The sequence below is a fragment of the Culex quinquefasciatus genome, chromosome 3 (assembly GCF_015732765.1).
Source record: "Culex quinquefasciatus strain JHB chromosome 3, VPISU_Cqui_1.0_pri_paternal, whole genome shotgun sequence".
NCBI lineage: Eukaryota > Metazoa > Arthropoda > Insecta > Diptera > Culicidae > Culex > Culex quinquefasciatus.
Window position 1 is genome coordinate 200,787,898 of NC_051863.1, and position 18,894 is coordinate 200,806,791.

General features: G+C 38.9%; 2 protein-coding genes across 3 annotated transcripts; one reads left to right on the forward strand and one right to left on the reverse strand.

The window, feature by feature from the left end:
• Positions 1-772: 772 nt before the first annotated feature.
• Positions 773-7,553, reverse strand: LOC6032827 (importin-7). Of its 2 annotated transcripts, XM_038260509.1 has the most exons (10): positions 7,160-7,552; positions 4,337-5,247; positions 3,212-4,247; positions 3,020-3,151; positions 2,781-2,957; positions 2,588-2,724; positions 2,200-2,524; positions 1,983-2,136; positions 1,766-1,908; positions 773-1,460 (listed from the first exon to the last, which is right to left on the reverse strand). In XM_038260509.1, the coding sequence occupies exons 1-10, from the start codon at positions 7,241-7,243 to the stop codon at positions 1,401-1,403; spliced, it is 3,159 nt and encodes a 1,052-aa protein (XP_038116437.1). In that variant the 5' UTR covers positions 7,244-7,552; the 3' UTR covers positions 773-1,400. The 2 variants fall into 2 exon arrangements, with proteins under 2 accessions (XP_038116437.1, XP_001843364.2); XM_001843312.2 differs by lacking the exon at positions 773-1,460 and having other exon boundaries at positions 1,616-1,908; positions 7,160-7,553.
• A 3,630-nt stretch (positions 7,554-11,183) lies between these two features.
• On the forward strand, positions 11,184-13,887 carry LOC6032826 (alkaline phosphatase). Its single transcript, XM_038265526.1, has 3 exons — positions 11,184-11,394; positions 11,463-11,770; positions 12,589-13,887. Exons 1-3 carry the CDS (start codon positions 11,277-11,279, stop codon positions 13,792-13,794), a joined length of 1,632 nt encoding a protein of 543 aa, XP_038121454.1. The 5' UTR covers positions 11,184-11,276; the 3' UTR covers positions 13,795-13,887.
• Positions 13,888-18,894: the final 5,007 nt, after the last annotated feature.

An 18,894-nucleotide genomic window follows, 5' to 3' on the forward strand; every position in this document is an offset into this window, starting at 1 on the left:
GTTATTCCAATCTGCAACACTGCTCATGTTCGCCAAAATGTCCCATATGCAAAAACAGCAATTAAATTAAACTTAGTTGAGAAAAACGCAATACAAGTTTTTCCCACACATAAGGCTACGAAAAAAGTGGATTTCCTCCTGATTTCCAGAACAAAGCACTGGATGTTTCAGACTTTTCTGAAAGAGCACACGATTTTGAACCAAACTGCATCAATAATTCAAAAGTGATGAAAATGCATATGGGACATTTATGCAATCAGGGGCAAAACAGACCCATGGTGTGTATGTATATTTTTAAAATGTTTGATGAACTTTCAAAGTGAAATTATGTTTTTATACCTAATTATTTCAAAGTTATCTGGAAGCCGAAAGCACTATTATCTAGTAGGCCTGCCAATTGAAATGAAGGATGTTGGGAGTTGTCTCCCAGAATTATCAAGGATTGCTGAGGCTTGATTAGATTCTAAATCTAGGGATTGGATAGATTGCACGACAAAATAGTGGGGAAAATTATTGAGGCGGCGGACAAGTTGATATTATCGTTCAATTTAAGTAATAAAACACTATTTTAGCTGTTTGAATGTGAATTTTTAATAAATTATAGATACATTGTTTTGTTTGCTGATATCAGAAGAAAAGAAAACTTTTTTTGATAGTGAACTTTATTCTTCCCGTCGTATCTAATGTGTCCTCCTGCAAACCTTTGTGAAAAATATGGTCTGTTTTTTTTTGTCTCTGTCCCGGCGGCACCGTCAACAATTGGGATGGTTGAGTTGCTTTCGTTTCGCGGCGATTAGGAATCTATTGTTTACCAGTTTGTATGTTTATGTGTGTGTGTGTGTCTATGTTCTGATGCTTAATGTATACATTTTTAATCAATCATTCATGCACACGCGAGTGAGTGAGTGAAGCTTATCCATTTGCAAGCTGATTTTTCCCTGATTTTTTTTTTCTTTCTGCAAGCGTGGCGACAACGCATCGATTAAACAATATGATAAAACACATAAAGAATAAAACGGAAATGTTAACATTCGCTTCGTTCCATGCAGTCCCGAACGTGTAACATAACAGAAACAAAGTATTGTTGTAACGTGTGTGGGTTTGGGTTTCGGTTTTTTTTCCACGATGAAATAACTTTCTGTTCCGCTTTCCGGTCCCCTGCAATTTGTTGGTTTTCTATCCTTTCTGTCGGATGTGTCCTTGGGTGATGGTTCATCATTTCGCGATCATGCTTCACTACAGACAAAAATATAATGTATTTTTTATAGTGAACCTAGCGTCGTAATATTTGTTTTGTTTCATTCCCTAAACTGCTGTAGTATTCTAATGTACAGATGTGTGTTTATATATTGTTTTCGTTAAAACTTTATTCGTTTTCTTTAGTTTATCGCTCCGTCGCTTTACTGCTGGCCACTGAAGTTGAACGAGGTTGGAATCTGATGCTGCGTGAATTGGTATCCTTTGTGGGAGGGAAAATAAAAAAAAACAGTATGGTGATTAGACAATTTGATTCGAGACAGTGTTTTGTAGAAGCTCCCCACTTTTCGGTTTGGAAATAAAATAAATCCCCAATATTCTCTTTCAAGCATTTGCAAATGAATAAGCCAGAGTTTCATACATTTTTCCACAGATATAAACAAAGGTGATATATATTTTAAACGAAACAAAAAAAATCATACATTCAACGCTCAATCGAGCAACACAACACACTTTCGCAACACTTTTCCTCGCGCAAGCTAAGCCCAAATCTGGTACTGAATCTTACCCCGCTATTTTCAATTTCCTTGGAACGTTTAGCTGCCTTCTTCTGCTCGGCCAGCACAAGAATCTCCTGCAGGGATTTAGCCTCCTCGGGCTTCAAGCTCCTGGTAAGCATGTTGTACCAGTTCGGGTCGGCGTTTGGCAGATCTGCAAGAGTGGGAAAGAGTGTCGAGGTTCTTTTAGTTCCGGAATGTTTGCGTAATTTGGTCGGCCAAACTTACTGGTCATGACTTCCTGGAAGGCAATGTACTCGTCCACGCAAGCCGGATTCTCCTCGTCGTCCAGTGGCGTCGTGAAACCCTCCAGCGCCGTCTCGTCCATCTCGTCGCCCGAGTCGTCATCGTCGTCTTCGTCCTCGTCGTCGGAATCGGCATCCTGTGTTAGACGATACTTGTTAGCGAGTGCTTCGGCAAAAATAAATGACTCAACGACGAATACCTTAATAGTGGCGGTCAGCTCGAACCCGGCCTCGGCCGCCTTGTCCTGGGTCATCTTGGCGATGCGCTCAAAGTAGCTCGGTCCCATCTCGTCGACCTCGTCCTCGTCGCTCGAAATGCCGTCCTCCAGGTCGTCGTCCTCCTCTTCGCTTTCCTCCTCCTCGCCCTCGGAGGCACGGGCCGCGTACGCGCGCTTCAGCCCATCGAAGATCAGTATCAGCGTGGGAATGATTTTTTCGCTCAGCTCGCTCAGCACCGCCGGCTTGCCGTCGCCGAGGCTCATCAGCGTGCACAGCCCGATCACGCACAGCTTGCGGTCGTGGATTCTGCAAGAATGAGACCCATTAGAGATTTGTTTCGCCCCTTCACAAAACCCTTCTGCTGCTCACCCCAGGAAACAGTCCGAGTCGTGAATCCACTGCTTGATGAAATGGGACGCTATCGATTCGTTGCTCACTGGAAGGGGAATCTTCTCGAGGATTTGCAGCAGCAGCTGAGGGTTGTAGTACAGGGCGGCTATGACGACCTGCAAACAGAAAAGCGATAAGTCGTCAGTCTCAACTTGAACCCGTTGCAACCTACCTGCAAGCACATTGTCCGCAGCTCGGACGTTTTCACCTCGCGGGTTAGCCGCGTCAGCGCGAGCTCCACAAAGCTGGGAATACACTCGTCGATGTGGCCCTTGCACTGCAGGATGATCACCTCGAGCAGCTTGGCCGCACTGCATTCAGCCTCTTCCGTCGTGTTGCCGGTCAATATCTGGAAAGAGGCGAATTGTATTGAGGTTGTTCGCGGAATGTTTATGTCTAGCTAAATTGTACCGTTTTGCACATATTGAACATGGCGAGGACGTGGTTCTGGTTGGACAAAAATGCGGGCGTATCGACAGTTATGTAGTTGTGTAGTGCCGGCATCATATCTACGAAGTAATCAATTCCATCCTTTTGGAAAAGCTGCAAAGATGGTTGGGACAATTAGTACGAGAATCACCTGAAAAAGCAGCTCTCCCATACCTGGTAGATAATTTCCAGCAGCTTCCACATGTCGGGTGATATCGATTTGGAGGTCAGATCGTACACGAGCGAGAACGCTTCCTCGTAGAACTCGTTGACGTTGTGCTGTAGCACGTGGCCGACGACCTGCAGGACGATCGGGTGCAGCGTGAGCATCACCTGCGGGTGTTCCTCCATCACGCTGAGCAGGGTTTCCATCGTGTTCAGCAGTCCCATCGCGGTGATGGCCCGCTCGTCCGAGTTTTCGTCCGCTTCCAGCACCTGGCTGAAGGTGGTGGCCAAGTGTTGGCAAATGTCGACCGCGATCGGCAGCAGTTGGTCCGAGTAGGTGCACACGATTTTCTGCAGCACGTTGGTAAGATCTTCGTTTTCCGTTTCGCGGATAATCTTTAGCAGTTCCATGGTGATTTCCTTGATCTGGGTCTCCAGATATTTGGAGGCGTTGTCCTGGGAAATGAGGAACATTTGTAAGGCAACGGCGGCTTCCACCTTGACGGGAAGTTCCTTGTCGTTCAGCAGGGCGGCCGACGTGAGTCGCATGATCTCTGCCAGCACCTGTTGGTTCTTCAACTTGATCTCGCTGAAGTAGTGCAGCACCCAGCAGGCACGGGCCCGCAGATGTCCGTGGGGGCTGCTAAACTCCGGAAACACGTACTGCATAATCAAGTTCTCCACCTGGTCTTTGAAGACCTTCTTCTTGAGCAGCACGTCGGCCAGCGATCCGACCATGTGCAAGGCGCCGTCCTTTTGCTTGGCGTTCAGATTCGGAGCGTTGATAATCTGCATGATGATCTGCATCACCTGCGGCAGCACTCCCTTGCGCGTTTTACACACGTTGTGCAGCAGCGTTTCGGCCGCCGGAACGGGCGTCGTGTAATCATCAAACACGTCAAACTTTTGCCGGATGTACTCGATCGGATCGGCCTCCCAGAGTTCCTCGTCGGCCTCGGAGTACGACATCAGCGGGAAGATGACGTCCTGGAGAATCGCAATAAAGTGCGGCTTCAGCATCTTCCACGAGTGGGCATGGGAAACGCTGCGGGAAGAAATTGACCAAAATATCTATTAATAGTACAACGCGTGGGCAGTGGTTAGTGATAAAACCCAGGTGAAACAACAACTTACGAGTGTTTAATGTAGTTGAGCGTGTCGGTCATCACCCGGGGCGAAACGTAGATCTTGTTCCGGTACTGGTCGAGCACCTTCAGCAGCACGTTGAGCAGCCCACTGGTGAACGTCTGCAGGAACCAATCGGCGAACTCGTTGTAATCCTTGGAGACGACATTGCCGGGGCTTCCGTACCGTTCGAACATTCGCAACACGATGTGGGAGGCCCACTTTTTGGCCTTCCACCAGGGCATCTCGGGCCGTTCGTCTTCGTCAATGTGGGACGAATCGGGCGCCGGTCGGTCCAAGATCTGGCGACAAATCTCCATCCAGTTGGCGAAGATGTCTTTCGTGATGACCTCCAGGGGCAGCGCGTACTGCGTGAGGGCGTAGTAAATCTTGAGGATCTGCTTTTGCATCAGAACGCTCTGCTCGGAGGGATCGTTAATGAGGTTCATCATCAGATTGTACATCTGGGGCAGCAACAGGTTCATCGCTTCCGTCAGCGGAGCACGTTCGGCGGATTTCTTGTATTCGTAGTTCTTAACCAGCTGGTACATGCACAGCAGGGCTCCGTTCCACCCGTTAATGTCCCTGTTTTGCAGGTAGATGCTAATCTTGTCCACCACCTGGGTCCACCGGCCGGGGAAATCGTTCTTGATGATGTTGTTGATGCACACGCACAGCTGAACCCGGATGATGTCCGGCGCGTGGACAATAGCCTCCACGATCGAGTCCCGAATCATGGCCCGATCCTGCTCGTGGATCGAGAACGGAATCGGATTGCCGGCTTCCGCTTCCCGGTCCTGCCAGCTGCTCGTGATCAAGTTCTTCAGATAGATCGCACCGGCCTGACGAACCGGGTTTTCCACGTCATTTTGCATAATAACCTGCAGCAGACTCGGCAGGAAACCGATGATTTTGTGAACCTGAAACACACGTGCAAAGTCAGCGTGGCTGCGTTGTGACAAATTGCCGACAGGAAGTCCGAACCATGTGTGCTACCGCGAGAATGAGTCATTGGCTAATTTGTATGCCATAAGAATCCACTAAATTTGCTGGAAGACGATTGTGATTCATTAAACACAATTGCCAGCCAGCAGCAGCAACGTGGTTTGTTTACATTTCATCCGCCCGTCGTCCGTTGTTTGTTTGGTCAATTTTTCCCTATTTTTGCAGAAGCACCAAAGCCACAGTGAGTGGCAGTTACAAGGATTCCCGTTCCCGCAATTCCAGTGACAACTTTTGCCTCGCGCCAAACTGGAGGAAGGTCATAAACTGAACGAGAAACGCGACACTCCCAGGGCCATGAAGGCGGGGTCACTCACGCCGAAATTGCCAGTATTCACGGAAGAATGATTGCTCTATATCTGAGCTGAAACAAAGTCGTTATCTGTGTGTCGGTACGAGTCACTTGAAATATGTAGGTACGTTAGATCAACACAAAAACATGCTTCCTGAGGAGAGGTATCGCGTCGTACGTTTAATCCGAGATTTGTTATTTATAGCATAATCGGCTTTGTTGAAGCATTGCAAATGTTTAAAAGTTTTAAAATGGATGACAAAATCTACAGTCTTTTCTATCTTAAAGTTACCTCCTTAACCTGATAAAAGGTGGTAAACTAACTACAGTTAGAAATTATTATCAACAGAACCAATAAATTATGCCAAACAAGGTAAATGTGAATGTTATTCAATTCATTATAGAGATGTTACACTCTTCAAGATTGTTAGTTAGTTTATAGTTCTGAATCACTTGCTTTTTAGATATTTGGCTGTTGAAATACACATTTATCTCAAAATATGTTCGTTCTCTGATATTGTTTTATAAAAAACGATTTATCCTTTTTGTTTTATGTAAACCTTTTTTCATATATAGTATAGTATAGTAAACTTTTAAAAATATTTGTAACGGCCTAAAAGAAGTCCGAACCAACTCTTATTTCACCATAAGGAAAATCCTACCAAATCCTGTTTTAAAACCATTAATATTTGTTTCTTTTAAGCAAAATAATACTGAGTTTTAAAATTCGGGGAAATTTATTTCCCGATAATGTCCATTCTAGAAAACGTCCTTTCCAAAAAATTGGATTCCAGAATTTGTCAATAGCTTTTTTTTGTAATCGATTGTTTATTTGCGACAAGAACCCGTTAGTTTACAAATTTATATCAGGTTATTAAGGAGGTATCTTTAAGATAGAAAACAGAGTTAAGGAAGCCAATCAAATGGTTGATAAAATAAAACTGAAAGCGAAAGTTAGATGCGGAGGGCTTTAACTAGTTGTACACAACCTCATAAATTAAATATTTTTTAAAATCCTTTCAAAAACCTAAAACCGGGATTGAAAATTGCTCCAAAATTCTTAAATTTCTTGAACTTTTATTTTCTTCTTTCGTTTGTGTACATAACATTTTCCCCCCCTGACTGGCAACCCTGTGCTGATCACGCAACCAACCACATCAAAACAGCCACACACGCGTACACGTACATCGTGGTCGTGCTTGTCACGCAGTGGCCCACCGCACCAATACCACCACGGCCACCGATTCCGCGAGGGAACGCAGCGAATGTGCGGATGAAAAAGGACGAAAAATGGCCAAAAATCGTAACAGGATTATCAAGCCCAAGCGTGTCTTCCCCCTGCCCCACCTGGATGGTCCCTCCCAAAAACCCAGAGCGCCAGAATCGGGACCGGTTTCGGCGGAACAACCCGAACCCACCACCACGCACAGGGCTGGGTCGTCGTTCTGCCAAAAAATTGACTCGCGGCAAAGCACATGGTTTGGTTCGACCCCCGAAAGAAAGAAGTGGCAGTGAAAATTCCTTCGCTGCCGCGTCACCTGGTTAAGCTGTTCCTCGGCCTGGAGCCGCTGGTTCGGGTCGATGGTGGCCCGCAGCAGTTCGGCAATCTTGGCGTTGTCCATTTTTCACGCGCTTCTCCTGCTGCTCCTTCTCCAGAAATATCCAGATGCAATTCGGGTCCAATTTGATTTCACCACCGGGGACAACACGCGGCGGCGGTGGCTGTCGAAACGAATCGACCAGGGGGTTGGTGGGAAATCACAACACCACTGCACACTACTTCCGGCCAACGGAATCACTGGATACGTGCACTTTTGCACACTGGACTAGAAGCCGCGGGGGCGCGCACAATTTTCACCCGGAAAAATCACGACGTCTTCTTCCACTTCCGCGCGAGCGAAACCAAAAAGACTGACGATGACTGCTGCTGCTTGGCCACGTGTGTGCGTGTGTTTGTTACAACCGAAGAGAGTGACAGCCCAAAAGCTGCACCACTACAAATGCGATTTTTGCAAGCCGGTGTCCGTGTTGCCATCAGCAGTGGAGTAATGATTAATGTTCCCTAGGGGATGGACACTCGCCAGTAATTGTATCCTTTGGATGTTTTCTAAAAAAAAAACTTTGCATTACAACTTTATCAGCAATAGGATCCTAAAATGTTATGTACATCGATTAAAGGAACGCCCGAAGACGATTTGACCTCCTTTTATTTATTAGCATAACAACAAAACTACAATTCGTCACTTTTAAGATTGACTGTGTCAAACCAACGGTACAAACTAAGAAGCAATTGCTTAAGCTAAAAAGTGTCTAACGATTTTTTATGTGCATGAAACTTTGTCCAACAACATTTCAGAAGTTTTTTTTTTTTTTTGAAAAGGTCCAATAAACCAAATTTCCAGTTTTTGCTTTTAGGGTGTTTTTAGAACCGCCTTGAGTCAGGGGTATTGAAAACACCCAAAAAGCAAAAACTGAAAATTTGGTTTATTGATCCTTTTCAAAAAAAAACTCCAGATTTGTCAACCAACATTATTAAAATGATAAAAAAAAATCCAAAAGACTTAAATGATAAAAAGACAAAAATGAGAAATGACTAAAAATGACTAAAATGATAAAAATCACTGGAAATTCAAAAAAAAAATTAAATAATCAAAAAGAAAAAAATACAAAAATTACCAAACGGACCAAAATAACAAAAATGAAAAAGTGAAAATAAAAACAGATTAGAACCCACTGAGAATTTTTTTTTTTTTCGAGCCTGAATCGAGTCGAAGCTCGAGCCAACTAAATGACAAAAAGACAAAAAAATACCAAAACGACCAAAATAACAAACATGACAAAAATGATCAAAATTACAAAAAGGACACAAATTACAAAAAAAAACCAAAACGCCCAAATCACAAAAAATTACAAAATGACCAAAATGTTCAAAATGGTAAAAATGATCAAAATAAAAGACATAAAACGTAAAAATAAATACCAAAATGACAGAAATGTTAAAAGCGAGTCCACGAGGAAAGCATACCCATCTCGCATCGACCTCACAAATCTGTCTGAAATTTTCAGGGGTTGTTTGTACATATAAAACTAGCATCTGGACAAAATATGAGCACTCTAGGTCAACGGGAAGTGGGGCAAATCGGGACACAAAGTTTGAAGGTGTAAAAACAGTTAAAAATCTTTAAAATGCTATAACTTAGGCTAAATTCAATTTATTTTCAAAATTCAAAATGCATCTGAAAGGGCATAAAAAATGCAACAAAATGCAGGGAGAAGCATCCCAATTGGTTAAATCTAAAGGGAGTTATTGGCGTTTTAGTGAAAAAATAGCTTAATTTTCAAACTCAAATAAAAAAGTGTTCCATCCAGTTATCAACTCGGTTCGACCTGCAGCTTCTAAGGGATATCTGAAACTACCATCTGAGACTGAGAACGCTTTGGGTAAGGCAGTTTAACATATTAAATAGACACTTTTACCACTGACGACGTCAGTGCTTTTACTTTTAGTGATTTTTTTAATGTAAATTTTTCCTCGGGAGACCCCTAGATCCCATTTTCTAGTTATAATTTTATCATATTCGTGTTCCTGAGACAATTTTACCGTACAAACATGCATAACAATGTTTATTTTCATCAATTTTAACCATTTTAAAAAATGAGATCGAGCCTGAATCGAGTCGAAGCTCAAGCCAAAATTCTCAGTGGGAATGATCAAAATGACAAAAAGACAAAAATTACCAAAACGACCAAAATAACAAAGGTAACAAAAATGACCAAGCTGCTGACAAAATGAAAAAAAAACTATCGAAATGACAAAAATGATCAAAATGACCAAAACGTCCAAAATAACACAGATGTCAAAAAGATTCTCAAAAAAGTGTCCACGTGGTTTATGGATGGTCCCTAAGGACAAAAGTGACAAAAAATGACAAAATTGATGAAAATGACAAAAAGTTTTAGAATGGATAAAATGATCATAATAAAAAAAATGCTCAAAATTATAAAAATGAAAAGAGTCAAACCAACATCAAAATGGCTCATAACCATCATTTTGATCAAAACGGCAAAAATGTAAAAAATGATCAAAATTACCAAACGGTCAAAATTAGAGAAATGATAAAAAATACCAGATTAACTACAATGAAAAATGATCAAAATGAAAAAAAAAACGAAATTGACAAAAAATTCCAAAATGCCAAAAAACTTCAAGCATGGTCAAAATGATCAAAATGACTGAAACGACTGTAATGATCAAAATATATTTTTGTAGTTTTTGTCTCTTGATCCTTTTGGTTATTTTGGTCATTATTGTCGTTTCGGTCATTGTTGTCATTTTGGACATTGGTTATTTTGTTTTTATTTTTGCCGTTTTGGTCTTTTTTTATTTTGAAAAATTTGGGCTTTTTCTTCGTTCTTCACAATGAAGAAAAAGCCCAAATTTTTCAAAATAAAAAAAGACCAAAACGGCAAAAATAAAAAAATAAAAACAAAATGACCAATGTGATGAAAATTTGCAGAATGACAAAAATGAGAAAAATTATACAATTGACAACAATAAAAAATCCATAATGTCCAAAATGACATAATGTACAATAATGACCAAAATAACCAAAAGAATCAAGAGACAAAAAAAAAATAACGAAAATTACCAAATTTACTCAAATGACAAAATTGATAAAAATAGCAAAAAATACTAGAATGGCCAAAATGACAAAAATGACCGAAACGATTATAATGATGAAAATGACAAAAATTACCACAAAGACCAAATTTACCAAAATAGAAAAAAACTGACCAAAATAATCAAAATGAAAAATCGATAAAAATCACAAAACTGATAAAAATGAAAAAAAAAGTGAGAATGGCTTATCCCAATAAACCAAGTTATCAGTTTTTGTTATTTGGGTGTTTTTTAATATCCCTGACTCAAGGCGGTTTCAAAAACACAAGAAGCAAAAACTGGAAATTTGGTTTATTGGAAAAAAAAACTCCAGAAATGATCAGTGTGATACTGTTCATCCAGTTAAAACGGATTTCCATACGATGTCTTGAAAATCGAATCAGGAAAGAAAATTTATTTTCAAATGCTTTGGCTGCATAGTTTCGACCAGTGCTGCATGGCACACATGACACGTGTGTTCTAAGTACCGTCATCAGGGGTAACATTGGGTCTGGGGTGAGATTGGGTCATACAAAAATGCTGAAATTTTTATGACCCAATCTCACTCCCAGACCCAATGTCACCCCTGATGACGGTACACAAATACCTTTTATCTAAAGATCCGTTTATTTGCTAGATTGATATTCACAAGTATCACAAATTTACGCCTGCATTTTTTAAGCTTTGAACAAAACTATTTTTTTTCGATTTTCTTATTCAGTGTATTTAATTTTATGTTTTATGCATCAATTGAATTGCAGGTAATATGGTATTTTGGTTTATTAAAAATAGTTTTATATTTTGCGTTATCATAATTCCACATGGAACAAAGCTATAAAAGTAGTCACATTGGCGATCGTCATCGATCAGTTGGTGCTAGGTCGTTTCTTCAACACGATCACTTCTCCCTCTTTTTCAACTTCGAGTACACATCGAGGAACAACAGACTCGTGTGCTCTGTTCAGTCTTTAGCCATCTTAGCAGGGCAATACACAATGTTTCTGCAGTTTTGTTTTGTTTTATCGTTACTTTTGTGTAATGTCCACGGCCATCAAAGTCAAGAATTTCTCCAACACCTGGTGGATCCAGAGGAACCCAGAGGGGAACGACACGGTGATTAGTTTAGAATAAGTGGTTTTGTACCAGAAATGACCGTTACTTTTGTCCGTCTATCTAAACAGTGCACCCACCGCCAGTGAGTTTACCAACGGATGAGAAGGAGACTTTGCGCCAAAAGAGATTGATTTCGGCATCCGAGTACGAGAAAACCGCCCAATTTTGGAACGTCGGAGCCCAGTTGAAGCTGAAGGAACAACTGCTGAAGCGCACCAATCGTAACGTGGCCAAGAATGTGATATTTTTCCTTGGCGATGGGATGTCGATTCCCACCCTGGCGGCCAGTAGGATGTACCTCGGGCAGATGCATGGTCACACCGGTGAAGAAACGCAACTATCCTTCGAAGAGTTCCCAGACGTCGGCCTGGTGAAGGTGAGCGCCGTTTAGAAGGACCTACCTGCTGGCATTGACATTCGCGCAGAACTTGTCGTTTGCCTTTCTTGTCCACAGTATCTGACTGTGTTTGTTGAACGAGTTTGATCGACGCGAAAGACAACGCACTATCCCACGAGGGACATTTTTTTCGTGCTTATCTGTGCAACTGTGGGGAAGCCGGAATTTTTAAACATCTTGCGAAGGAATTGCTGGATACCGTCACGTAAAATTCACATTCACTTGAGTTACTCTGACAGCTATCGATAGTGTGTTGAGTGGGTGCTTATTTAGCCGTTGTCGTCCTCATTTCGAATTGAAGCAGTAGTTATCGTTGCCCAAGTGAAAGTCGTTGCAATCTAGTCATTCGACTAATTAACTTCAATCACATTCCCGTTAAGTTTTATTTTTATCACACGTGTTACACAATTCCAGCCAGGCGCGCTTAGAATTATGCCAGCAATAATTAAAAGTTATGCGCGCGCGCGCGCCAATACGCTAAGCTTCTCTTCGTGGATAACACCATTTGCCACGTGCCACATGTGATACATGCTAAGCCCGCTTACTATTGCAACGACTTCTCGCCAGGTTAGCTCTATGAGACTCCAAAAAAAGAAACATTCGTACTTGACTCGAGCTAAGTCGCCAAAATCGTTCAACCGTGATCATTTAATCGCACGCTGAATAATAAATGATAATTGATTTTTTTTGTTCCTGTTTCCTTGTACAAACACACAATTATTTCTATTGGCTCTCTGATTGAGTGTCGATTGTCCTTCAACCGATTGATCTGCGAAATCAATTTTTTATCGTTTCAGACGTACTGTGTGGATAAACAAGTTGCAGATTCTGCATGCTCGGCCACGGCATACCTTACTGGGGTGAAGGCAAATTATGCCACCATTGGTGTCACTGCTGCGGTTAAATACAATAATTGTGTCGATAGCAGTGACCCGAAGAATCATGTCCAGTCAATTATGAGCTGGGCGCAGGCCGCCGGTAAAGGAACCGGAATTGTCACCACCACAAGAGTCACGCACGCCAGCCCGGCCGGAACCTACGCTCACGTGGCGAATCGTGATTGGGAAAGTGACGCCGACGTTGAGGCCAAAGTGGAAGACTCTTCGCAGTGTCAGGATATTGCTTCCCAGTTGGTGCGGAATGAACCCGGGAAGAACTTTAACGTCATTCTGGGTGGAGGTAGGAGAAAGTTTATACCGAAAAACGAAAAGGATGTCTCGGGGAAGCCAGGCCAGCGGATGGACTCTGCAAACCTCATCTCGGAATGGTTCTACAGCAAACCGATGGGAACGGCCAGATACGTTACCAACAAGCGTGACCTCATGGGTATCAACTTTAACGAAACCGAATATCTGATGGGACTCTTCAACTCGGATCACCTTAAATACCACATGGACAGTGACCCTTCGGAGGATCCTTCGCTTAGTGACCTGACCTACGCGGCAATCAAAAGCCTCGAGAAGCACCGAAACGGATTTGTTCTGTTCATCGAGGGTGGCAAAATCGATCTGGCCCATCACGAAACCAAAGCCCGCAAATCTCTCGACGAAACGGTACAATTCTCCGAGGCAGTTTTACTCGCCACTCAGCTAACCAATTCGGACAACACACTGATTGTCGTAACAGCGGATCATTCCCATGTAATGTCCCTCGCCGGTTATTCAAAGCGTGGACACGATATTCTCGACATTAGTGACTCCATCAGTGACGTCGATAAGAAAGTGTACACCACTCTTTCGTACGCCAACGGACCCGGAGGACCAGGCCCGGATGAGAAAGGCCATCGGCGGAACATTACGCAGCAGATGGTCAAGAACAAAGAGTTCCAGTATCCGAAGATGGTGCCGCTCAAGTATGAAACCCACGGTGGTGACGATGTCGCGCTCTTTGCGTATGGTCCTTGGTCTCACTTGTTTGGCGGCATGTACGAGCAAAACGTTATCCCACACTTGATTGGATATGCAGCTTGCATAGGAGATGGTTTAACCGCGTGTAAACGATAGTTTGTTTGTAAGTTTTATCTTTCTAAAGTATTCCTTTTTAGTTTTGTAACATGTGTCATAATTTAAAAATAAACGGTAAGATGTTAAGTTTAATGTGCGCTTTACGATGTCACTAAATAAAAAATGGTGTTTCATCTTGTGTCAATTTACCTTCCATTATAGGACATAATCCGGTATTAGGAGCAATAATTGGAAAGTTTTTGTAATTAAAAAAAACATTTTAAAATTTTAAAAGGCATTAAAAAATAGATTTTTTTTTTAATTAGAGCAATTCTATGTCAAATAAGGAATCGGTTGTACCCGACCCTCTCCAATTTCAATGAAACTTTATAGACATGTTATCCCATAAGCCATTTTTGTGTTTGATGGAGCCAGCTATACTCGATAATGACATTTGAGAAGGGCGTAAGTGTTTTAAATATTTTTGTATTTCGTATTTTAAATATTGCTGTATCTCGAAGCCGATACGATGCAACATCGTATCAAAAAGTGGTCAAAGACAAACTTGTAGGAAATTTGACGGGCTTTCCGAAAAAAAAATACACTGAAAGAAAAAACACTCCACTTTCATGAGATTTTTTTTTTATTTTAAAGTTTAAAAGTCAAATTTGAAGGTGAGCCCACGATTTTTTTTGTTCAAAATTTGTGTGAAGATAGCCTAAGATGTTACTAAAAGACTCACGAAAGATGCAGGGTGGAGCAACTCACCTAAAAAAATACAAAAATCATTTACTAAAACTGTTTTTTTGAAAAGTGCTCTAAACGTCAAAATTTTCAAAAACCGAACACGAGAGTCGGTTTTCTAGACAATTTTACATAAAAGTCTCCATTGTCCTAAGTCCAATCCTTGTAAAGTTACAGCGATTTTAGAAATAAAAATGTTGAAAAAAATAGGATTTTTGATAGTTTTTGGCGATTTCTATATGACAGACTTGATTTTTCAGTCTCGAAAATATTTTTACCGGAAAGCTCGTCCAATTTTCCAAAAGTTTGTCTTTGACCACATTTCCATATAGCTAACTTCACAAAAATTTTGAACGAAAAAAAGTCGTGGGATCACCTTCAAATTTGACTTTTAAATTTTAAAATCAAAAAATCTCATAAAAGTGGAGTGTTTTTTTCCTTCAGTGTATTTTTTTCGGTAAGCCCGTCAAATTTCCTACAAGTTTGTCTTTGACCACTTTTTGATACGATGCAACGGCTTCGAGATACAGCAATATTTAAATTACGAAATACAAAAATATTTAAAACACTTACGCCCTTCTCAAATGTCATAATCGAGTGTAACTGGCTCCATATACACAAAAATGGCTTATATATGCCTAGGATAACATGGGTACAAAGTTTCATTGAAATCGGAGAGGGTCTAGAAAAATGTACCTAAAAAATTCTTGTTTTGGGCTGGAATTGCTCATTATTAGAAATTTTGTAATTCTTAAGCTTATTGATTTTTTTCCTTTTTTTTAAATTTGTGGCATTTTGGAAATTTTTACACTTTTTAATATTGATTAGTTTTTGCAATTGCTTTTACAAATTACGATCGAGTGCAATAATCACCACGCATGTTTTTGCGCAATAGAATCTCGAGTTATTGGAGGTATTATCCAATAACAAAAAGTTATTCCCAATAACAAATCCGTAGTAACAGTTCAATAGGGCGAATCTGCGATGGTTCATGTGAGAACAGACACAAGACGACAATATTCGAATTGAAGCAGAATCATTGGAAAGTGATAAACATTGAATAAAGAACACTCTAATTTATAAGGATACTCTCCTTCAGGGTACAAAAATAGAGAGTTGCTAGCTCACTTTTATTTGACCAATTTATTACATAGAAATAGACTAAATCACTTTATGAAAGCTGTAATTCATGATCGAAGTTCTGAAAATCCGATAATAAAAATAGGCCAGGAAAGGGTATGTTCCTTCAAAGCACGAAAATTAAAGACAAACACAGATGTCTTTCCGCTTCGTTTTCTGGTCAACAACTTGACGTTTAATAACAAGATTCTGTACAAAGGAGGCGGCGATAAAAACGGAATCAAGGTTATTTACACAAAAGGTGGTCACATAAAAATCTCGCCATTCGCCACTTCTAGTGTTCGTCACCAAATCTCCGTAAAGACGATTTCCCAAGCGAATGGGATACACACTAGGGTCCGGGGCTTTTTCGGGGCTACCCCCAGAAATCAAAGATTGACCCTTCAATAGGCTAAATTCCAAATTTGAGCTCATTCTGCCAACGGGAACCCCTCTCTCTAATCGCTTGAAATTTGTATGGGAAACATCGCCAAAATGTATGGAGAAAAGCAACTGTTTCAGTTTTTTACCAGTGGAGGGCGCAATACAGTAGTTGTTCGGTAACTGGGCGTTGTTTAACTGGGCTGCTTTTTAACTGGGCGCTCGATAACTGGGCCGTAGCCCAGTTAAAAAGCAGACAAACGTAAAAAAACCAAAACAAACCAAAATGACCGAGGGGTTCATAGATGCAAAAATCATATTCAACACGCAGAAAAAAGTTTTGTAGAATCAGCCTGTACGAGGTTTGAATCAACAATTTTTTTGTTGAATATAATCAACGCCGATTTTGCGTTGAAACAAACCTTGATTTTCTCGATTCCACAAAATTCTTTTGTTGTTTTGAAAAAGCTGCTTTAACGTTTAGCGTTGATTCAACAAAAATTATGATTTTCAAATCAACAAAACGTTTTGTTGATTCAAATATGCCTTATTCATGGTGTCGATCCAAATCCCAAAATAAAATTCCCTGACTTTTCCCTGACCTCTCCAGACCACCATTTTTTTTATTTTCTATTTTTAACTAACGTATTGTTTGGAGCGTTTTTATGGTTTCATGCATTTTCCTTTTTGAATATTGCAAATTTATGATATTGAAAAAATTCAATGAATTTTTTATTTTATTTTTTTAACGATGGATTCTGCAAAAACTTAAAAACTTTTTTTTTTTGTATTTTGTTAATCATTTTTTTTAAACGAACATCCAAAATGAGCAACCATAAAATTTTCCTATGTTCTTTTATCTGGTCATGCCCTTTTAAAAGTTGCCCTTTACCAAAAAATCTAGAGTTTTTTTTTCTGAATGGGTCCTATAAACATATGAAACACAATAGCTTACAGGACCTTTCAAAAAAACTCTAGAAATAATTAATAATTACAATTGTTGCAAATTTCAAATTGCGATTAGTTAGTTTCACATCATTTCCTAAAGAAAATTTAAAGTTAAAAGTTTTCAAAAAAACAATTGATAATTTGAATTAAAGTAAGAAGTCATGTTTAATTTTAAAATTGTTGCCTTTAGTGGAATTTTCATACGAATTAGGCCGATGCCATTTTTGATTGTGTTTTTATAAAAAAAACTAAAGGTTTTGGAGACAAAAACTTGAAAAAATATGTAATTTTGTAAAACCTTAAGAAAGATTGAAACAAAACTGAAAAACTAAGAAAAATATACAAATAAATGAAAATTTTTCAAGTACATGTTTACGGTTTTAAAAAAGATCTCGGTCTTTTTCAACAATGATTGTATTTAAAGTAAACGGTTTTCTAGATATTTGAAAAAAACATCTTCTTAAATGATTTAAAAAAAAATATTTTTGCTATTAAATTAAAAAAAAATGGTTTCTACCTTGACCAGAGCCTACAGACGATCATTCACACGATCAATACATTTTATAAAAATAAAAACAAAATACAACCTGCTCGAGCTTTTCAAAAAGTCATTATTTATCAAACATAGATATTTGGGTGTTTTGCAATAGATTCCAAATTTAAGCTCGATCTCACCACAGGAACTACTCCTTGTAACCCCTTGAATGTTGTTGGGGAAAATATGTGAAATGTAGTTGTACAATCCCTACGAAATCTTGGATGCTGGAAACAACTTTTCCGAAGAGACCATAGTTTAATAGTTTTTGAACTCTCAAATTCCTTTATTCAGAATTGTTACGGAGAAATCGAAAAAAAAAATCCGCGCCATCCCAAAACCCAATCCGCGCATTTTAAGAAAAATAATTTCGTGACAAACATACAAAAGAGTTTCATAATAAATTCATTTTTTTAATCTCAGAGCGCAGAATCTTGAAATGCTGAAAATGTATTTCTGCTAGGATTAGGTAAACTAGAGGAAAAAGCCAAAACAAACATTTGTCAAAAAAAAAAGTTTGAACATTTAGAAATTTAGATCTAAAAACTCAATGAAATCTTAATAAAAAAATATCTAAATTTAAAAGTTGTAATAAATTCTCGATCTTGAGGTTTTAAATTTAAGATACAGTTCATACTCGATGATCTTACCAAAGCGTCACTTAGAAAAATCGAAGCAAATTTTCCTACATCTTCTTCTCAAAATATCTCTAACCGAAAAAAAACTAAAATACTTCAAATTTTATCAGGTTTTCTGCAATCTAAGATGGTAACAAAATTGGCAGCATTCAAGAACCTAGGAATTAAAGAATTTAATAATTTAATAATTTAATAATTTAATAATTTAATAATTTAAGAATTTAAGAATTTAAGAATTTAAGAATTTAAGAATTTAAGAATTAAAGAATTAAAGAATTAAAGAATTAAAGAATTAAAGAATTAAAGAATTAAAGAATTAAAGAATTAAAGAATTAAAGAATTAAAGAATTAAAGAATTTAAGAATTTAAGAATTTAAGAATTTAAGAATTTAAGAATTTAAGAATTTAAGAATTTAAGAATTTAAGAATTTAAGAATTTAAGAATTTAAGAATTTAAGAATTTAAGAATTTAAGAATTTAAGAATTTAAGAATTTAAGAATTTAAGAATTTAAGAATTTAAGAATTTAAGAATTTAAGAATTTAAGAATTTAAGAATTTAAGAATTTAAGAATTTAAGAATTTAAGAATTTAAGAATTTAAGAATTTAAGAATTTAAGAATTTAAGAATTTAAGAATTTAAGAATTTAAGAATTTAAGAATTTAAGAATTTAAGAATTTAAGAATTTAAGAATTTAAGAATTTAAGAATTTAAGAATTTAAGAATTTAGGAATTTAAGAATTTAAGAATTTAGGAATTTAAGAATTTAACAGAATTTAAGAATTTAAAAAGTTAA

Coding starts and splice junctions, on each gene's coding strand:
- LOC6032827 (XM_001843312.2), bottom strand. CDS start 7,243: ATGGACAACGCCAAGATTGCCGAACTGCTGCGGGCCACCATCGACCCG. Junction 4,248..4,336: donor CTCAACTACATTAAACACTC/GTAAGTTGTTGT, acceptor TTCTTCCCGCAG/CGTTTCCCATGCCCACTCGT. Junction 2,137..2,199: donor AGCTGACCGCCACTATTAAG/GTATTCGTCGTT, acceptor CGTCTAACACAG/GATGCCGATTCCGACGACGA.
- LOC6032826 (XM_038265526.1), top strand. CDS start 11,277: ATGTTTCTGCAGTTTTGTTTTGTTTTATCGTTACTTTTGTGTAATGTC. Junction 11,395..11,462: donor ACCCAGAGGGGAACGACACG/GTGATTAGTTTA, acceptor CTATCTAAACAG/TGCACCCACCGCCAGTGAGT. Junction 11,771..12,588: donor CAGACGTCGGCCTGGTGAAG/GTGAGCGCCGTT, acceptor TTATCGTTTCAG/ACGTACTGTGTGGATAAACA.